At 43.4% G+C, this 16,990-nt stretch overlaps 1 protein-coding gene across 3 annotated transcripts in view; it reads left to right on the top strand.

Annotated features, from left to right (window-relative positions):
* Positions 1-16,990, top strand: part of alk (ALK receptor tyrosine kinase) — a 229,898-nt gene that overhangs the window by 199,452 nt on the left and 13,456 nt on the right. For all 3 annotated transcript variants that reach the window (XM_029139744.3, XM_029139745.3, XM_029139746.3), the window contains exons 11-18: positions 1,243-1,356; positions 7,656-7,821; positions 9,242-9,389; positions 11,732-11,842; positions 12,060-12,201; positions 12,955-13,122; positions 13,452-13,553; positions 16,179-16,334. In XM_029139744.3, the coding sequence (XP_028995577.1) occupies positions 1,243-1,356; positions 7,656-7,821; positions 9,242-9,389; positions 11,732-11,842; positions 12,060-12,201; positions 12,955-13,122; positions 13,452-13,553; positions 16,179-16,334 (1,107 nt within the window). The remainder of the gene's footprint in view (positions 1-1,242; positions 1,357-7,655; positions 7,822-9,241; positions 9,390-11,731; positions 11,843-12,059; positions 12,202-12,954; positions 13,123-13,451; positions 13,554-16,178; positions 16,335-16,990) is intronic.

The raw sequence follows: 16,990 nt of genomic DNA, 5'->3' as shown, positions 1-16,990 counted from the left end.
TCAGAAAGTGGCTATGATTTTTCTGAGAAGGCAACTGATAACGCTGTGAACTCACTGGCTCATCATCGATTCCTTTCCAAGCACCTGTTGAGTCCAGGTTACACACACATGCAGTAGAGCACCATGTACAGTTCATCCCCTTCATGTCTCAACTGCCTACAGCTATTGCATGTTGAGACTGAGAGTTGAAAGTTGTGGCACCTACATTTTACCCACCTTTGCTACAAAACGTATGAATCAGAAGAAGGGCTCTGACTCATAACAGCAGCAGGTCAATATCTGAACACACGCCCTTGTTTGGTGTCATATTGCTGTATTAGAGTAGGATAATCAGCTTCTCAACCACACTGAGCCTTATCAGACGTCTTTGAAGTAATCTCAGTTGTTCAGAGGACTTGCGCTTTCACTGCAGCCAAAGAGGCTCATCGAGCATTTGTGGCAGAACAATACAAGAAAATCTTCAACAAAACATATTTGGAAATAGAGTTAGGTTCATTCACAGCAGCTAACCATTGTAAAAGAAGGTGGAAGGATCTTGTACAAACCAAATCATTGTGTGTTGTCATAATGCTGTTAGACGCTGATTTGCATTTTAACTACGGCATTCTGAAAAGTTAGTTACCTTATTACATTTGATTTCTGGTTTAGCAGTGTTATAATTAGGGATGTTTTTCAGCACCATCCTGTCTGTGAGTCATTACAATCCACGAACCTAATCAAAGAAATGAATCCGATCAGTGCTCTTCTGTTTTTCTTAGTGCACAGGCAGGTTCCAGAATCCAGTCACCTAACCTTTATAGTAGTTAGATTCCCCACCAGCCCAAGAGGAAAAAGGCTTCCTGTGTCCTGAGTCATAATAGCCAATCAGTCAGTCGTTTGCCTGGAAGACTAAATTGATGGTGAAAATTGAAGGTAAAAGATCAAGGTGCCAGGGAGCTTATGATTTCAGTCCTGGGAAAGCTGTGAGGTTGATGGATTGCTTCAAAACAGCCAGACTGAACGTTCATACCCATCCACTGTAGGAACAGATAGAGAGGGGTTGAATGTTATGCATTCTGCGCCGTGTGAGTAGCCAGTGGTGGTCCCAATGAAAGAATGACCCCTGCTGGTAGCTCCACATTTCCTGCGCCAGTGAGGGGTCTGTAGCTACTGTGCTTCCTTGGTGTAACAGCAACAGGTTCTGATTGCTGCGCATGAAGAAAAGAAGTCAGTGTTTGAAGTGAATTCTTTCTTTTTTTCCAGCCAACGGTGAGTTTCCACCAGTAGTCGCCACCAGGCCCCCGTTTAGACTAAGCATCAAGACTACGCCTCCATCCGTTGGCAGTACTCCCATGACCTTTTCCACCCAAGATCACTGTAAGTATGGGCTCCATTGTCGCAGTCGGACTGAAAATGTGAAGGATACCACATGTGAATGCCTTCCAGCCTTGAGGAGAGTTTTCTCCACGTTTATATTTCCTGTGTTACTGTTTCTTGTCTTGTGTTTGCATATCAAACAGCGTGGATTTAATGACTCACGATTACTCTACATGTGCTGAGCATGGCACAATGCATAAGCTTCAGCAAAGTAAGTGTGCCCCCTGCAGGTCTGTAACGTGTCCACGTCTGAGTGAGGGCTGCACAGATCTCCTTTGGCATTAAATGGAGCAGGACGGGCAGTTCTGAAGTGTAAAATCCTCCAATTTGTCTCTGGAGAATGTCAATGGAGCCAGTTACACAGAGTTGACATTTTCCACCTCGCACTCCTTCCTTTCTCTGTTTCCAAAGGGTAAAGACAAGCAGATGTTCAAGATCTAATATTTAAAATCATAAGTTATAGTTACTTTTGTATTAGAACCACTCAAAATGCGTTCAGCTGGTTGCTAGTTAAAGCTTGGCTGCCTTAATACTGTACTGTATGTCCCAGTCACGTAATGTGTTCCCTCTCAGAGTAAAACCTGCTCATCACCTGCTTTACATCCAAAGTAAACATCCTGGCATTGGATGTTTGGATTTAAAACATTGTCTAGTCACTCTTGTGGTCACTCATGAAGCCTCCACTGTAACGTTTTCAGGTCACTGAATATACAGTATTGTCTCGTACGATTGTAGTAAAGTCGACACATCTTGACGGACCGTGAACAGCAGGGTGATTGTCGAACACAGCATCATGTACAATAACAATGGAACAAAGCCGTCAATGCTGTGATTTATCTGATTGAAAGTTTGGCATTAATATCTGTCCAGCTAACGTACCAATGGTTATGACTTGAACTTAAGATTCAGTTCTGGCCCAATGAGGAGTTCACCAACATTTAGGAATTCTGAAAACGTGTTTCTTTTTTTGTAGAATTATTGTATGTGTGGTATCAAATAAAGGGTGTTTGCTACTGATTCTGCTCCAAGGGCAGCAACAAAGAAAGCAATTTTATGTGCATACACAGGTTTTACTCAGTATGGTTACAATAAAGTCACCATCTTTAAATCTCCTCAGAAGAAGAAAGAAGACTTTGAGACTTCACCCTTGTGATTATCATAGATATTAACTCAGGGGAAGGAAGTTGAACTTGCAGTTATACGTTGGCCATTTCAAAGACAGCCTAGAGCAGTTAACATTCGCCGCTTGTCTCCCTTCTCCGCTTCTGGAGCTGATGCTTTGACGTCTGTGGGGCAGGACAGCAAGCCTGATGAGGGTTTTAGCTCAGCGGACCTGTCACTCCAACAAGGCTCTCTTTTTCGCTCGACACGCTCAATGATTAACCCCAGCAAACGTCAACATCTCTTGTCTCCTCTCACTCTCCCCTTCATCCTTCTCTGGCTGCCACCGTATCTAGGCCCAGCACATTTTGCTCCATTTAGTTTCACTGTTTGTTTCCCATCCTCATCATTCTAAAGTTATTGACTGTTGGTTCACACAGCTGCCCTTCACCCATCGGCCCTGTCTTTCTGTCAGTGCTCCCTCAGATGTGTCTGTCTGTTCTTCTTCTTTCTCCTGCTTTTTTTGCTTTCACCCTGGTGTGACCTTCATTCTTTCCTTTCTTCCTGCCCTTTCCCCTCGTCTTCATTGATTTACCACTTTCCTGGCAAGAGACACTTTTCACTGCTTTACTTTAAGGCACCCACCTTCTTCTGCTGACTCATCAGTTGTTCTGGAGTGCGAAAGCCAATCCAAGATGAGCATGCGTTTCCTTTCTTTTCTATAATAACCTGTCATGATGGGAAGGGTACACATCGCTAAGCTCTAGGCTTATTTTGCTGTAGCTTCTATGTGAGTGCATCTGGGTGCTTCAGGCTCTTTTAAGACAAATAAATTAACTTAACATGAGAAAAAATATATTCTTATATACCAGGAGTTGTAGAGAATTTTTTTCACGTGAAGGTTCCTCCTCGGTCCATACATAAAACCTCAAGCAATGTGGCGAACATGGTAACTGGCATTAACGCAATGACAGAAGGCGTAGCGACTCAAACAATCTGGTTGGCTCTTGAAAGCATCTCACAGCAGATGTCAGTCCCAGAACGCTGCACGCTGAAAGAGTCCGGCTATTACGCGCTCGCTAATTAGCTGCGTGAATCTTTGCCTCATTGTTTACCAGTTCATAAACGATGGCCTGCAGCAGTTAGCCGGTTGTTGTTGCGTCGGGTTTTGAACGGGGGACATTAGTCACCGAGGCAGATATGAGACTGATAACAAGTGGTGCCACGCAAAACAGGCTTTTGTAATTAATTGGACTCGAGTGCTCCAAAAACTTTGTACTTAGTATTCAAATCCAGACGCGGCGTGCCAGCCTTGATCCATCTTTCTAACAGCCGGCCAACGCAGAACAACTGTCACTGGTTCAGGAAGAGACTGAGGAAGAGAAGGAAACAAGACAGAATGAGAAGCCTACGTTTTATTTACCTGCATGTGTTTTACATTTGACAAGCTTTATCGATTCATCAGACCTGTAACATCATGGCAATCAAGTGCATTCATTTACTTTTTATTGCATTGTATATTGTATAGTAGTGAATAGTGTTGTGTCACAATAGAAAAATTAATAATAGACTAGTTAGGTACCTGGTGCATTGTATGTTTCATTACAAATTGCTAAACTGAAATGCATCGATGTCTTAAACTCGTACTCTGAGGGCTGTCTAGTACTCCTCTCACATACAGGTAGCAGGCAAACTGGCTCCAACCAGAATAGAAAGCGTGTGGGAGGCCTGAGAACACCACTAAACAAGAGGACAAATATATTGTGGCTAAACTGAGAAAAAAGACATCGGAGAGGTCCTCAACCGAAAGCTTCAATCAGCAGTGTCAGCAGAAGTTCAGTTCAGGGGTTTCAGAAATCCATAGGGCCTCTCAGACTACCCTGTAAAAAGAAAATTTAAAGACGGCAATGGTCCGGCTTAACTCAAACACCAGACAGAGGACAAATAAAATGTCCAATGAACAAACAAAGTGTAAGTTTGAGGAGTTCAGATCACAAAGAAGTGTAAGAGACATACTTATCGTGGCTGGTGGGGGCAGGGTGATGGTCTAGTGGTGCTGAAGTGGGAGATTTCTTTATGTTGCAGGGATTCAAATGAGAACCACTATCTACTGTCTCTGCCTCTGCAAACCCACTTGATCGCACCGAAACGACTCTATAGCAGCACAGTCATAACATACATGACATGTGCTCATCCAGGCAATTTGAATTGTAGCATGAGATAAAACAAAGTGGTGTTATACTATTATTCATAATAATAAGCGTCCCTGTGTGTAAATAATAGGCTGGTCATCAACCTGACCCTCAGTCAGTTGTGACTGATGTCTCACCTATCCGTTTCAAATTTTCGTATGAAACAGATGAAATCAGATTTGTCGTCTTGGTCAAATAAACCAGTTGATAAACATGATGTTTAAAGTAAGAAAAGAGAGAATTAGCTACAACGTGAACCGATTAGTGATTGAAAGCTGAGGCATGGATTTTTTCTTCTGCTCCAGGATGGTAACGTCCTCATTCATGGGGCTCTGTTCTGGTAGAGCTCCATGCTCTGGCTCCGCCAAGGGCAAGAGAGGGTTACTGTCAATCTAAACACAGCCTCAGTCCAGTCCGGGAAAAGATCCGACCTACATTCCTGTACATGTACATTAAACCTTGGTCAAATAGCAGCTTGACACCAGAAGCCGCCTTCCACTGAGTGATGGGGGCATTGTCAGTCTGTGCCTTTGTCCATCCATCTGTCTGCTGTTATGCTATGTGTTTTTGTCCTCGTTTCTTCATCGTGGCATTTTGAAAGCCATTCATACCACAATCATACATCTGGTCTTGTTTACTTGTTACAGATTGGCCTAAAGACCACTTTTGTCATTTACAGAGAATGACATGTTTACTGTTGTCTTCTTCTAATGGTGTTCAGAGGAGATAAAAGCCGCTGTCATCAAGCAGCCCATAAGGGACATTATTCTAAACTGTAAATCTTTGTCTTCTTCACTCGGTGCTGACTGCATAAAGCTTTGGCCCATTCTGTGATAAATGCCACAGTTTGTTATGATGATGGCAGACCACCAGGGGCAAAGTTCACAGAAAGGGGGATTCATTAAACAGTCAGGCAAAGTCAGAGTCTCCTCTGGGGTGTGTGTGTGTGTGTGTGTGTGTGCGTGCGTGCGTGCGCGCCCATGTCAGAGGAACTGATGAGCACACACCACTTATTAGAGAAGAGCATCATCTGCGAGAGCACGTCTTGTTTTCGTTTGTTCTGCCAAGTGCCTGTTATAGAATGGCTCATTACACAGGTTGGGTGGTGTGTTCAGGTGTGGGGCTGGTGTGTGTACACAAGAACTCACTCACACTGATGGACCAGCACCATCGATCGGCTGGGCTCAAGTGTGAAATTAGCCACACTATAGGGAGAAGAGAAAGATGTCGTGGAGAGGAATCGCCAGCAGTGATGATGGCAAAAAGTCAAGCTCACTTTACAGATTTGGAGTTTCACTTGTGTGAAATAGCCAAAAATTCACTTTAAGATACAACACTGAGTCAAGCAGAATTTCCCTGTCTCTCGTTTCCTAAGCATGTCTCACCTTAACTGTTTGCTGTCTCTTGTAACCCATTAAGTGCAATAAGATTTACGTCTAAAGCACCATTTGGCTTTGGAGGCTTTTCTGCTCCAGTGATGGATTTATTCCCAGCAGTCTTAACTTTTTTTTTACCTTGTTGGGTGGTGAAAATACTGACTTGTGGGATCAATTTACTGCTGCTGGATGGGAGCCAGACGGAGCTCTAGTCACCTCACAACAGTGTTTTGTACAGTAGGAGTGCATTTGCTAACACCAGGCTAAACTCCAAATTGGTCTCTCAAAGTGTTTTTAAAGTATCTGCCGTTTGAAATCGTCTCCTCTGGCAACTCTTTACTAAACTCAGTAGAGATGTTTGGTGGGGAGACAAAGTGGAGGCGAGCAAGAGGTGCTGATGTTGGGTCCCTTACAGGCTGCACTCACACCGGCCCAATCATGGGGATCAGACCAAAATGTATGATGCTCAACATGCAGTCGATCCAGGTTCCAGAGTAATAGTAGTCATCATCTGACAGACACACGCTGGAACATGGCTGATTTTTGGATTTGTGGCTTCAAAGGTTTAACACTGAAAAGATTTACTTCTTCTTCAGCAAATTTACAATGTATAACAATAACTCAATTGGAGGTTAGTACTGGCTGTGATCACACTGGGTGACCGCACACATGCATACATGCACACACGCATGCACTTTTTTATTTGCCTCAGTGGAAGACGGGGGGATTTTGGCTGGAAATTTTAAATAGTAGAATGTTCGGCTCTAACAGGCTCTGCACAGCCGGCGTCTGAGCTGTAAAAGGTGTTGTTTTGAAAGCCTTGTAAATTTAAGTATCACTCCTGAGACTCGTTTCATGCCATCTCTTCCCTGTCCTGTGTATCCTGTCATTTTTCAAAGCAAAAAGACAAAACCTGTGCCCATGGTCTGCCCATTCCGTGTTATGATCACACTGTGCACAGGCTCCATAAACATTCATGCGAGTTGCCCTGTTGCAGGAATGACTTTGACCTTAGCTGATGTCAGACTTGCAGTAATCAGCCCTCCTCTGAAATGAATAATAAGTAGTCTCTGAGTCTGGCAGAGGCAGAAAAAAGAAAGAGATGCTTGACTCCCTGGTGTCTTCCTCGCTGCTGTGTTCACAAGCTTTAAATCAGGATTTAGCACCGCGGCGTTAAGTCTTTCCACGTCCATCTGACAAGACTAATCTTGTGCTAATTATGGTGAAAAGAACTCCAATTAGCGCCGACACATGGGATTACACGGGAAAAGGGGGGAAATGTTTGTCACCTGTGATTCTGCCACCTCGTGCCCCGCTGCTGCATATGATAATAATAATGGCATCTCTCATGAGTTGCTGCCATTTAAGAGCTCGCTTTATCAATATTTAATGAATTGCTTCATATCTGTTTATCTGAGTTTTATTGATGTGTAAGTGGAGCAATAGGGAACATCACGTGGAAAGAATGAAACACGAACAGTTCTGTAATGCGATTGTGGTGTGCTCTGCATTTTAAAACACACACATGTCACATTTTACTTTGTTTAAAGACATGTGAGCCTGAAGCCTGTGCGCATCTGCAGTTTTGTGCTCTTTCAAGTACTAAATGTCTTTTTGTGTGTGTGTGCAGCCAAAAAATGGATCTTTCTTACCTGTGGGGCTGTGGGCCCAGAAGGTCCAACTCCCACTCACTGCCTCAACGCGTACAGGAACAGCAACATCAATGTGACCGTGGGGACCCGAGGGGCCTTCAAAGGCATTCAAATGTGGAGGGTCCCAGAAACAGGCACCTACAGGTAGGGCCCACGCTAAAGCATGAATCCTCTCAACACACGAGAATCTTACATCATTGAAATCCCTATTGCAGCTGCTTTGGTTCACTCTGGGACTTTGTTGCTTGAACCCCGTGCAGACAACACAGTACACACCTAAGCTGCCAGTATGAAGCATCAGCACACACGGTGCAACTCACATTTTTCGCCAAGGTGCCGTCTCCTCCTCACACCCACCTCCACTGCTCTGTGCATCAGCAGCACATCAATCTTGTACGAGCAGACTGAAAAATATCACTATCAGATTCCTGCAGAAGGGAGCAGAGGCTGGAGTAATGGCAGCTAAATAGCATGATTCACTGCACACCTGACTCCAAAATCCACAAACCACCCACCTTCACGTCTGTGTTGGTGGCCTTCAAGGCTTTGAAATGCCACAACAATCAGCAGTAACACTTCGGGCTTAAGCAGTGTACGACTCCAGGATATTTACTGTCTTGTATTGTACGTATGTCAATATTCCTCTTTTAAGCATTCATGACAACCCGAATTTGACTCGAACGCTTCAAACAAAAGCGCGTATCAGAGCTTGCAGCCTCCCACGTGAACAAATGTACATACGGTAGACGCTGCTCGGCTTGGCCAAAACCCTGGAGTCCGACAATACCCAACAACAGCACGAATAGCATCGTGTTAACAAATGTCCTGCCATACAAACTCTACATCTACTCTGGTGTCGTTGCCGCCTGGTTCAGTTGGCAGAGCCTGAAAATGAATTTGACAGACGGCCACAGAGATGAATATGTGCCCTGCATCTCCCAAAAGTCATTAGGCAAACAGCTGAGGTAGCTACTGAGCACCGGGCATCGTTCTCTCTCCCCCCACCAAGCTCAACCACCAGGGGAAGGGAAATAGCGAAGCGCTCCCGAAAACCAATCAAGTTGGGTTTTTTTTCCTGGCAAGAAACTAGATCATTTAAAATTGGTGTCTGACGCTACAGAAGTGTGTATTTGTGCTTGTTTTCCTGTGTGTTTGCGTGCCCATGCATCGCGGCCTGTGTGGTGCAGCCTGGTGTGTGTATGTTCTGCTGGTGCGCCAGGCTGGGTCAAACATTTTGATTAAAAAACAACGGTGCTGAAGCGGTGGGTGTCCACATTCTTTTGGGGTGTTATTCAATTATTCAATATAGTCCCTTTATGAATTCACTGGATGAATACATGAGAACTGTTTATCAGCCTCAGGTTAGTTCAAATCCGAAGATGCATTATAGTGAAAACGTGTAGGATATAAAAAACGCCTTGTGTCCTGTGTCATTGGGATTATGCCACTAATGACTGTTTGTGTGTGTGTGTGTGTGTGTGTGTGTGTGTGTGTGTGTGTGTGTGTGTGTGTGTGTGTGTGTGTGTGTGTGTGTGTGTGTGCGTGTGCGTGTGGGTGTGTGTAGGATCACCGCCTATGGTGCAGCTGGCGGCCGTAGTGTGCTGGCTATGAGCAGGTCGCTCGGCGTCTACATAACTGGAGACTTCGAGCTGAGGAAAGGCGAGCTGCTTTACATCCTGGTGGGACAGAAAGGAGAGGACGCCTGTCCAAATGTGAGTTTGCTCGATTGTTGTCGGCGAAATTCGACATATGATGTCAGAAACAGGAAACAGGAGAACAAACACTTATTGTTCATGAATTCACTATTTTAACTGAAATTCACAGTTTCTTATAAATCACTTTTGTTATACATTATCTGTGTCTTCACCAGATGACAGATACAGTATATGGCTAGACAGGAAATTAATAGTATATCGTTTTTTATATTGTCCAACTAGAGCAACTTTAAAGGGCATAGACCCTGACAGGCCCCTGGACCTCATGTTGAATACCTGTGCTCTAAATCCTGAGATTTGATGGCCACCCACAAACATTTATATTCACGGTCTGAGCTTGTAAAGATTTCCCAGTTGCCTTTATTAAGCTTACTTGTGTTCTTTTGCCAGGAGTGGCTGTCATCCATTATGCTCTGGAGTTTCTTTCCTGGCTTGTGCTCAGCAAACTTTTCCTTACACTTCACATCACTGAGACCTAATCCATTGCAGTCCCCGTGCTCACTAATGTCCTATTTAAACTTTTACATGTTGAGGTCGGTCTTGTCATTAAAAAGAAAGGAAAATAGCTTTTCACAAAACATGTTTAAGAAATCCATACAGTCCAGTTATTGTTTTATATAATCATTCATTTAATATTAATATTAACTCCTAAAATACACTAAGAGGACACCTCAATACTAAGAGGACATAATTGTACTTATATTATATATATATTTGTTGTGTATATATTATTAAGACAATAATTTGATATTAATTCTATTTACATACATAAATGTACATAAATGTATCTGCTGGAGAATAATTCTATTAATTTTTGAGTGCTCATCTGTGTGTGTGTGTGTGTGTGTGTGTGTGTGTGTGTGTGTGTGTGTGTGTGTGTGTGTGTGTGTGTGTGTGTGTGTGTGTGTGTGTGTGTGTGTGTGTGTAGGTGTGAAATAAAAAACAATCTAATGAAAAGGAAAAGAAATACAACGTGGATCGTGGATGATCCACGTTACAGTACATGCAGCTATTACCGTTTTACTGTCTTGGATGGTTGCAGTGGGTTTTGTCTCAAAGAGACAGAGTGTAGCTCAGGAGGCAGGGGGCCTGACCATTGTCATCCAGTTATTAGTTTTTAACACCATGCTCAGTACAGTAGCAGGGGACTGGGCTCTTCCTACTGGAGACTAAGGTCGTTTAAGGTTCCTCTTTTTTCCCTCTAGTTCTGACAGCAAGAGGCATCGACTCTCTGAAGGGTCGCTCAGAAAGTGATTTGTGCTGTAGAGCAGTGTTTTCTCACACCTGCGCCTTCCTCTGGTCTGGGGAACGATATCCCCCTTGTCCTGACAAATACCCACTCCTTCTGTATACGTCTTCCTCTTTCTAGCAGTCACACGCACACTCATGCACACGTGCTCTCTGTGGTTCTGTCCCAGACATAAACTCGACTTTAAAGTGAGAAGCTGCAAAGACAGAGCAGCCTGAGAGGAAGACTCTCCCAGAACATTTGAATGCGCAGCCTTTTACCCCCTCCACCCGTCAATCACAGTCACTAAAGTGAAGTCCCCCTCCCTTCTGGCCCCTCAGAGTTCTGTTCCAGACAGATGAGGGAGTCAGGCGAGCAATGAGGGACCGTGAGTATGTGTTTGTGTGAGGAAATGTATGCCCTCTCACTCTAGGAGTAGGACTGGCTCCAGGCTGTGCAGCATGAGTGCACACACACAAGCAGACACATCAATTCACTAAACCTCAGCTCTAGCAAAGTGTCTGCATCTAACATCGTTCTCCAACAAAACATTCACTTCCATTTTTAGGAAACAGGTGAAACCACAACAACGCTGACTGACAGGTTCTTTTTATTATTTGACGTTCAGGTGTTTTTAATGTCAATACATGTTTATAGTTTTAATCTAACCAACAAGACGAAGGAAAATCAATCAGAATGAGTGTAAATATGGTGAAATCAATCAATAGAACGGAATTAAAGATAATCTAAATAATAGCAGAATACTGACATGAATTCACATTTTCTCTGTTTATGCAACAGTCTGCCGCCATTTCAGTTTTCAGACAAAGATCAACTAGACAGGCATACAGTCAGTAACTATTAGTTGACTTTGATCTACATTTGGTGAAGCCAGTCAGGGCTCAGCCCGCGCTGGAGCAGTCTGTAAAAGGAACACTGCTTCTTGCGTCTCTGTTCCTGCGATGTTTCTTCCTATTTGCCTGCCATTATAATGTGAAAACCCTAAACTCACAGCAGCAGGGGTTTGGCACCTGCTAAGCCACCTCATACACAACTGGCATCCATGAAAGCAATTCTTCAGTAAACTGTCATCTCTCTCGCTCCCCTGCAGTCCAACAGCATACTGAATAGGATCTGCCTGGAACAGAGCGGCCCAATGGTGAATAAAACTCAGGTGAAGGGGGGAGGAGGAGGAGGCGGAGGGGCTACGTATGTGTTCAAGGTAAGAGGGGAGTGTGGGAGCAATACTCAGTTTGAGGGAATGATATATTTAAATAAAATGACAATACATTGCACTTTTGGGAACGTTATCATCTCGTGTCTGCTTCTAAACATCTGTCTTCCAGCTACATTAATGTAAAAGCTGTTAAAATCATAGCATATTAATCAACATAGCAGGTGCCTCTACTCGAATATAACTGTAAACAATAATAACCCAGATGGACAAGGACGTGTACATCCCTCTCATCATTGCTGCTGGGGGAGGTGGCCGGGGCTACAGCAGCCAATCAGAAACTCAGCTGGAGCAAATGGACTACGACCCCAGCCAACCAGGGCGCAATGGGAAGTCAAACGCAGCAGGTGCGTGTGTCCGTCCCATTACACTCCTGACGCAGCGTTAGTAAACAGAGACCCCGCTTATGATTATTCATACTGAACATCTTGCCCTCCAGCATCTATGGTCATTACTGCCAGTGTAATATTACATGTTCTCTTCAGTTTCCATTATTCATGAGCTCAGAGTTAACTAAAAACGCAGAAAACATAAGATATTGATTAACTTCTTTACAAAGCCTACAGTTTAATTTTGAGGAAACTGCGAATGAAAAATGAAATATGCAGCGTGTCCAGGGGGCTGTTGTTTCTAGGTGTTAGGTGTGTGTGTGTGTGTGTGTGTGTGTGTGTGTGTGTGTGTGTGTGTGTGTGTGTGTGTGTGTGTGTGTGTGTGTGTGTGTGTGTGTGTGTGTGTGTGTGTTTTTTGCTCTATTTGTTTGCTCCTTAAGAGAGGGGAGGAAAATGAGAGGGGGTATTTAATTAGCCAGTGTGAGGGATATGGGAGCGATTAGGTCTTTACTTTATTAGCTATAGCTTTAAACTTGTGTGAGTTACCCAGGTCTCCTGCAGGGGATTTGTATCGTATGTTGTTTATTATGGGATTCTTGTTAAATACTGAACTTTCTCTTCTGTGCTCACAGTCGTACTGTAGCACATTTTTCACAGTATCGACCCACTTCTGTTGCCCACCGTTTCTCTGCTATTCTCTTTCTTTCACACACAGTGACTGACAACACAGTGCATTATTTCACATTATATGAAATGTGTGTTTGGTGACAGGTGGAGGCGGAGGTTGGAATGACAGTGCTCCTGTCAGTCAGGGTGGCAGGCCGCTGGTGCTGGGGGGCCAGGGAGGCCAAGCCTGTCAGAAGTTCTGGCAGACCCGTGGGGGCTTCGGGGGCGGCGGGGGCGGCTGCATGTCTGGGGGCGGCGGCGGAGGCTACAGAGGTTAGTCCAAGTGGATTTCCAAGGCTATTCAGATTTAACTTGAACAAACGTCAAGTGTGTCTCAAAATGTACACTGTGGAGTGTCACAAGGGTTTTAGAGTAAATGTGACAGTTTATACCGATAAGGCATCAGGCTGAGTTCTTGAAGCAGCTGCATTTCATCAGTCAGTCAAATGTGTCACTCGAGACACATTGTACACAGTCTTAAAATATCGCTCTGTGTATCTCTTTGTATTCATATCTGTAAGGTCAGTGAGTCATGAACCTCAGTGGCAACTGTTTCCCTTCTGCTCAGAACTCAGCTGTAATGAAATCCTCCCTGATTTCAGGCGGTAACACCTCCATAGACAACAACCCCAAACACGATGGTGATGATGGCACGTCCTTCCTCGGGCCAGATGGCGAACCCTTCCTTCCTCTACCTCTTAAAGGTAATGTGAAAGCATTCAGACTTACTAATGGGAAAGGGACACTCTGTGACATCAAGCCAGGATTTTAAAACAATTTGCAGTATTGTAGATTTGTTGTAGAGTTGTTCGTCAGAGACTGGACATTTGATCTACTATAGGTTTCTGATCAACATTTTAACTGGAGGGACACGTCCAGCCGTACTATGGTGAGAAGTGATACGACTGTTAAAAAGCTATGTATTATCTTAAATTCCCTTTTCACCGATCTCTATAGAACAAGGATATAGACAAATGGCTTTTTAAAACGGTCTTAGTTGGCTCTTACACACACTTCTAGATGACTTATGTCCAGTGAAACTGTGTCTCCTCCAACAACCACAGTCTTCAATGTGTTATTGACATTACTTCATTTCCTGTGGAGAAGAAAAACATCAAAATTTATTTTAAGCTGTAAATAAACAACACAGAATTTTACCTTTACTAACTAAAACACCTTATCCTGCTTTTGTCTCTAAATATAATACTTTGATTCATGTTGTTCATCATGAATACAATATGTGTGCACCATTTTCACAACAAACTTACCTTAAACTAAACCTGAATGAATATTAGAAATGAGAACATTTACACTTAGGTTCAGTACATGGACAATGGCACCATGAGAATAATGGATTTAATATAAACCAATGAAGATGTGATTAATGTGTAGCTGTTTATCTTTAATTAATTATTTTTGTATAACTTTATTACAGTGCCCGGGGTCATGCTGTACTGCAACGGTAAATAATGTTGCAAACTATAAGTGTATAAGCTGCCAGTCGAACCAGACGTGTCCAAACAACAGAAGCAGCTCCATGTTTGATAGATGAGGTGTTGGGTGAGGGTTGGGAGCTGTTCCTCTTAATCCTCACACTCTTCCATTTCTTCATTTTGATAGAGTTTGTTTTTTGTTTCATGAGTCCTTAGAACTTTCTGTTGCTCTACTGGTTTTTAGGTCTTACCACAGGCATCTTGTCTCGAGTCCTCTGAAATTAGACGAGCATCTGCTCTAATAAACGTACTGTACAGAGACACCACTGCACCATCATGCCTTTCAGAAAATTCATGACCAGCGAGTTGATATATGAGTCATCATCTAACAGAATAGTAATGTAGTGGTGAAATGTCTATAATTTAATAATTGCTCAAATATCCTGCGTAAGGATCAGACTTCTAAAGGTTTTTGTGCCTGATGGCTACAACCTGTAATTCCATTCTCAGTTTGGACAGCAGGTGCCCAGCAGGTGATCTTCGACAACCCCGACGTGCACCCTGAAAGACACTAAGGGTCAATAAACATTCATTTAACACAGACAGAGGCTGCCTGGTTTGCAGTCCTCTGAAAACATAATGCGTCAGACCCCCTCAGAGAAGTACTGTAATAGATGGAGACAGGTATATGCTGCCAACATTCAATGATAATGATATCTTGATTTGCACATACTGTATGAAAAAAAACGGTGTTGTTGTGCTGAACGAGTGAATATATACTTTTCTGGCACATGCACAGTGACAATATACACAACAAGCACCACCGTGTGCTGGAGCTGGGTCAGCACTGGCACTCTAAGCAGCCCTCAACTGCACAGCTCCTACATTTGTTGATCAGGCAATGATTCAGGCTTTGTTTATATGTTATATGTCGTTTAATCTTTGCTAAATGAAATCATAAGTCATAATCATAAATGGATAAGGCTCTGCAGTGGAGTGGTTGTCACCTTTCCCTTTCTAAGTAGCATGATGTAGCGTCTATAGACTGCATTTAAACCCACACTGCAGAACATCACGATTCCATCAGTATGCAGCCAACATCGGCACCTGCTGCATTTATATTCTTCCTTCGGAATCTTTCAAGTGTTTTGTAGTTAGATTTATGTATTTGTGCTTATAGAAGAGATAACAGAGTGATGGGAAAAAATAGATTCTGCAGATGAGTGTGTTTGCCGTGCTTACTAAACAGAACAAGCTTTCGCAGACAGACCATAATTAATGCCCGTTAGACTGATTTGCCGCCGCACGCTGTGGTTTACAATTAAGAATATTTGTATGTTTTAAATCAGCCGAAGAAAACTGATTGTTTCACTGAGTCGCGCAACTCCAGTCAGAATCCATGATTTTGTTTGGTTTAAGGTAACATTAGCGACATACAGTAAAGATGTGAGGGCACGGTGTGACCCAGCCTTAGTCAGCTGTTGGACTGGTCACACTGGTGGTGAAACCAAAAGGAAATGTCTAAGCTGAACAGCTACAGTAGGATTCTGATGCCGCATTAAACCCAGACTCGACAAGAATCAAACCTCAATGCATGTAAAAGATGAATACGAGTGACATCTGCAGGATTCACCATGTTTTCCTTTGCTCCTAACTGTGCTGTAAATCAGGCTGACACGTCTGGATTGGCAGCTGAGTTTAATCAGGCCGTTTAAAAAGACGCCCCAAAAGGAGATGTTTATCATCAATGCTGCTTTCTGCTAAACTTTGAAACTGTGTGGACATACCGTAGTTTAACAGGAAGAACAACACCTCCCGCATTCTTTCCCTCAGCTCACCTCCAGTGGACTTTGAATCGTTCTACTCTAGATGTCTAATGTGCGCGTGTGCCCACAGCCATGGAAGGGGACGGCGAGGTGATCATCAGCCCCGTGCAGAACTGCAGCCACTGCGAGAGCGATGAATGCCACGAGACCAATGACGGCATTGTGTGCTACTGTGACGAAGACCTCAACCTGGCACCAGACGGCGTGTCCTGCATCAACGCTACAGGTCTGACAGCCAGCCGCAAATACTGAAATTAATCCAGGCAGAAAAATGAGTGAAGCTGTAATTACACCTGTAATAGACTGTGACTCAGTGGATAGATAATGAGTTAATCACAAACGTAATTATGCCTAAGGGGCTCTGTACTTTATTGAATTTTCATCGGAGGAAATGTTTTTTAATAGCACCCTAATCATTCATAATAATTATCAATTGTAGGATTAGCTGTTAATAAAAACGGATACACCTGCAGGAGTACGAGACAGTGCGAGTACGCTTCTGTGCTTTTGTAATTTATCTCTGTGCTGCCATCAGATAAAAGCTCTTTATCTTACTATGTCAAGGATTTAGGCTAAAGGAAATACCTGGATGCTGGTGGAGTGACATTACACAGTAGATGAGCCTAATGAGCCAGAGTTCATGCAGTTAGCTTCGCTTGTTAGGCCCCATCAGGCTTGGCTTCCTGTGTGAAACCATGAAAGCAAACCCCACCGGACAGGGAGCAGCGTCTACAGTTATGGCTTCTAATCTGATCAATGTGACACATACAGTACATGGATGTAGATCTGATACAATTCACAAAGTGAAATATCATGTTAGATGACAAATTATGAGATAATTCTGTGATGGAAGGTCAAAGAGCCACAATCTGAGTACCTGAG

Source organism: Betta splendens, chromosome 22 (genome assembly GCF_900634795.4).
Source record: "Betta splendens chromosome 22, fBetSpl5.4, whole genome shotgun sequence".
NCBI classification, from domain to species: domain Eukaryota; kingdom Metazoa; phylum Chordata; class Actinopteri; order Anabantiformes; family Osphronemidae; genus Betta; species Betta splendens.
This window is presented reverse-complemented; position numbering and strand designations above follow the sequence as displayed.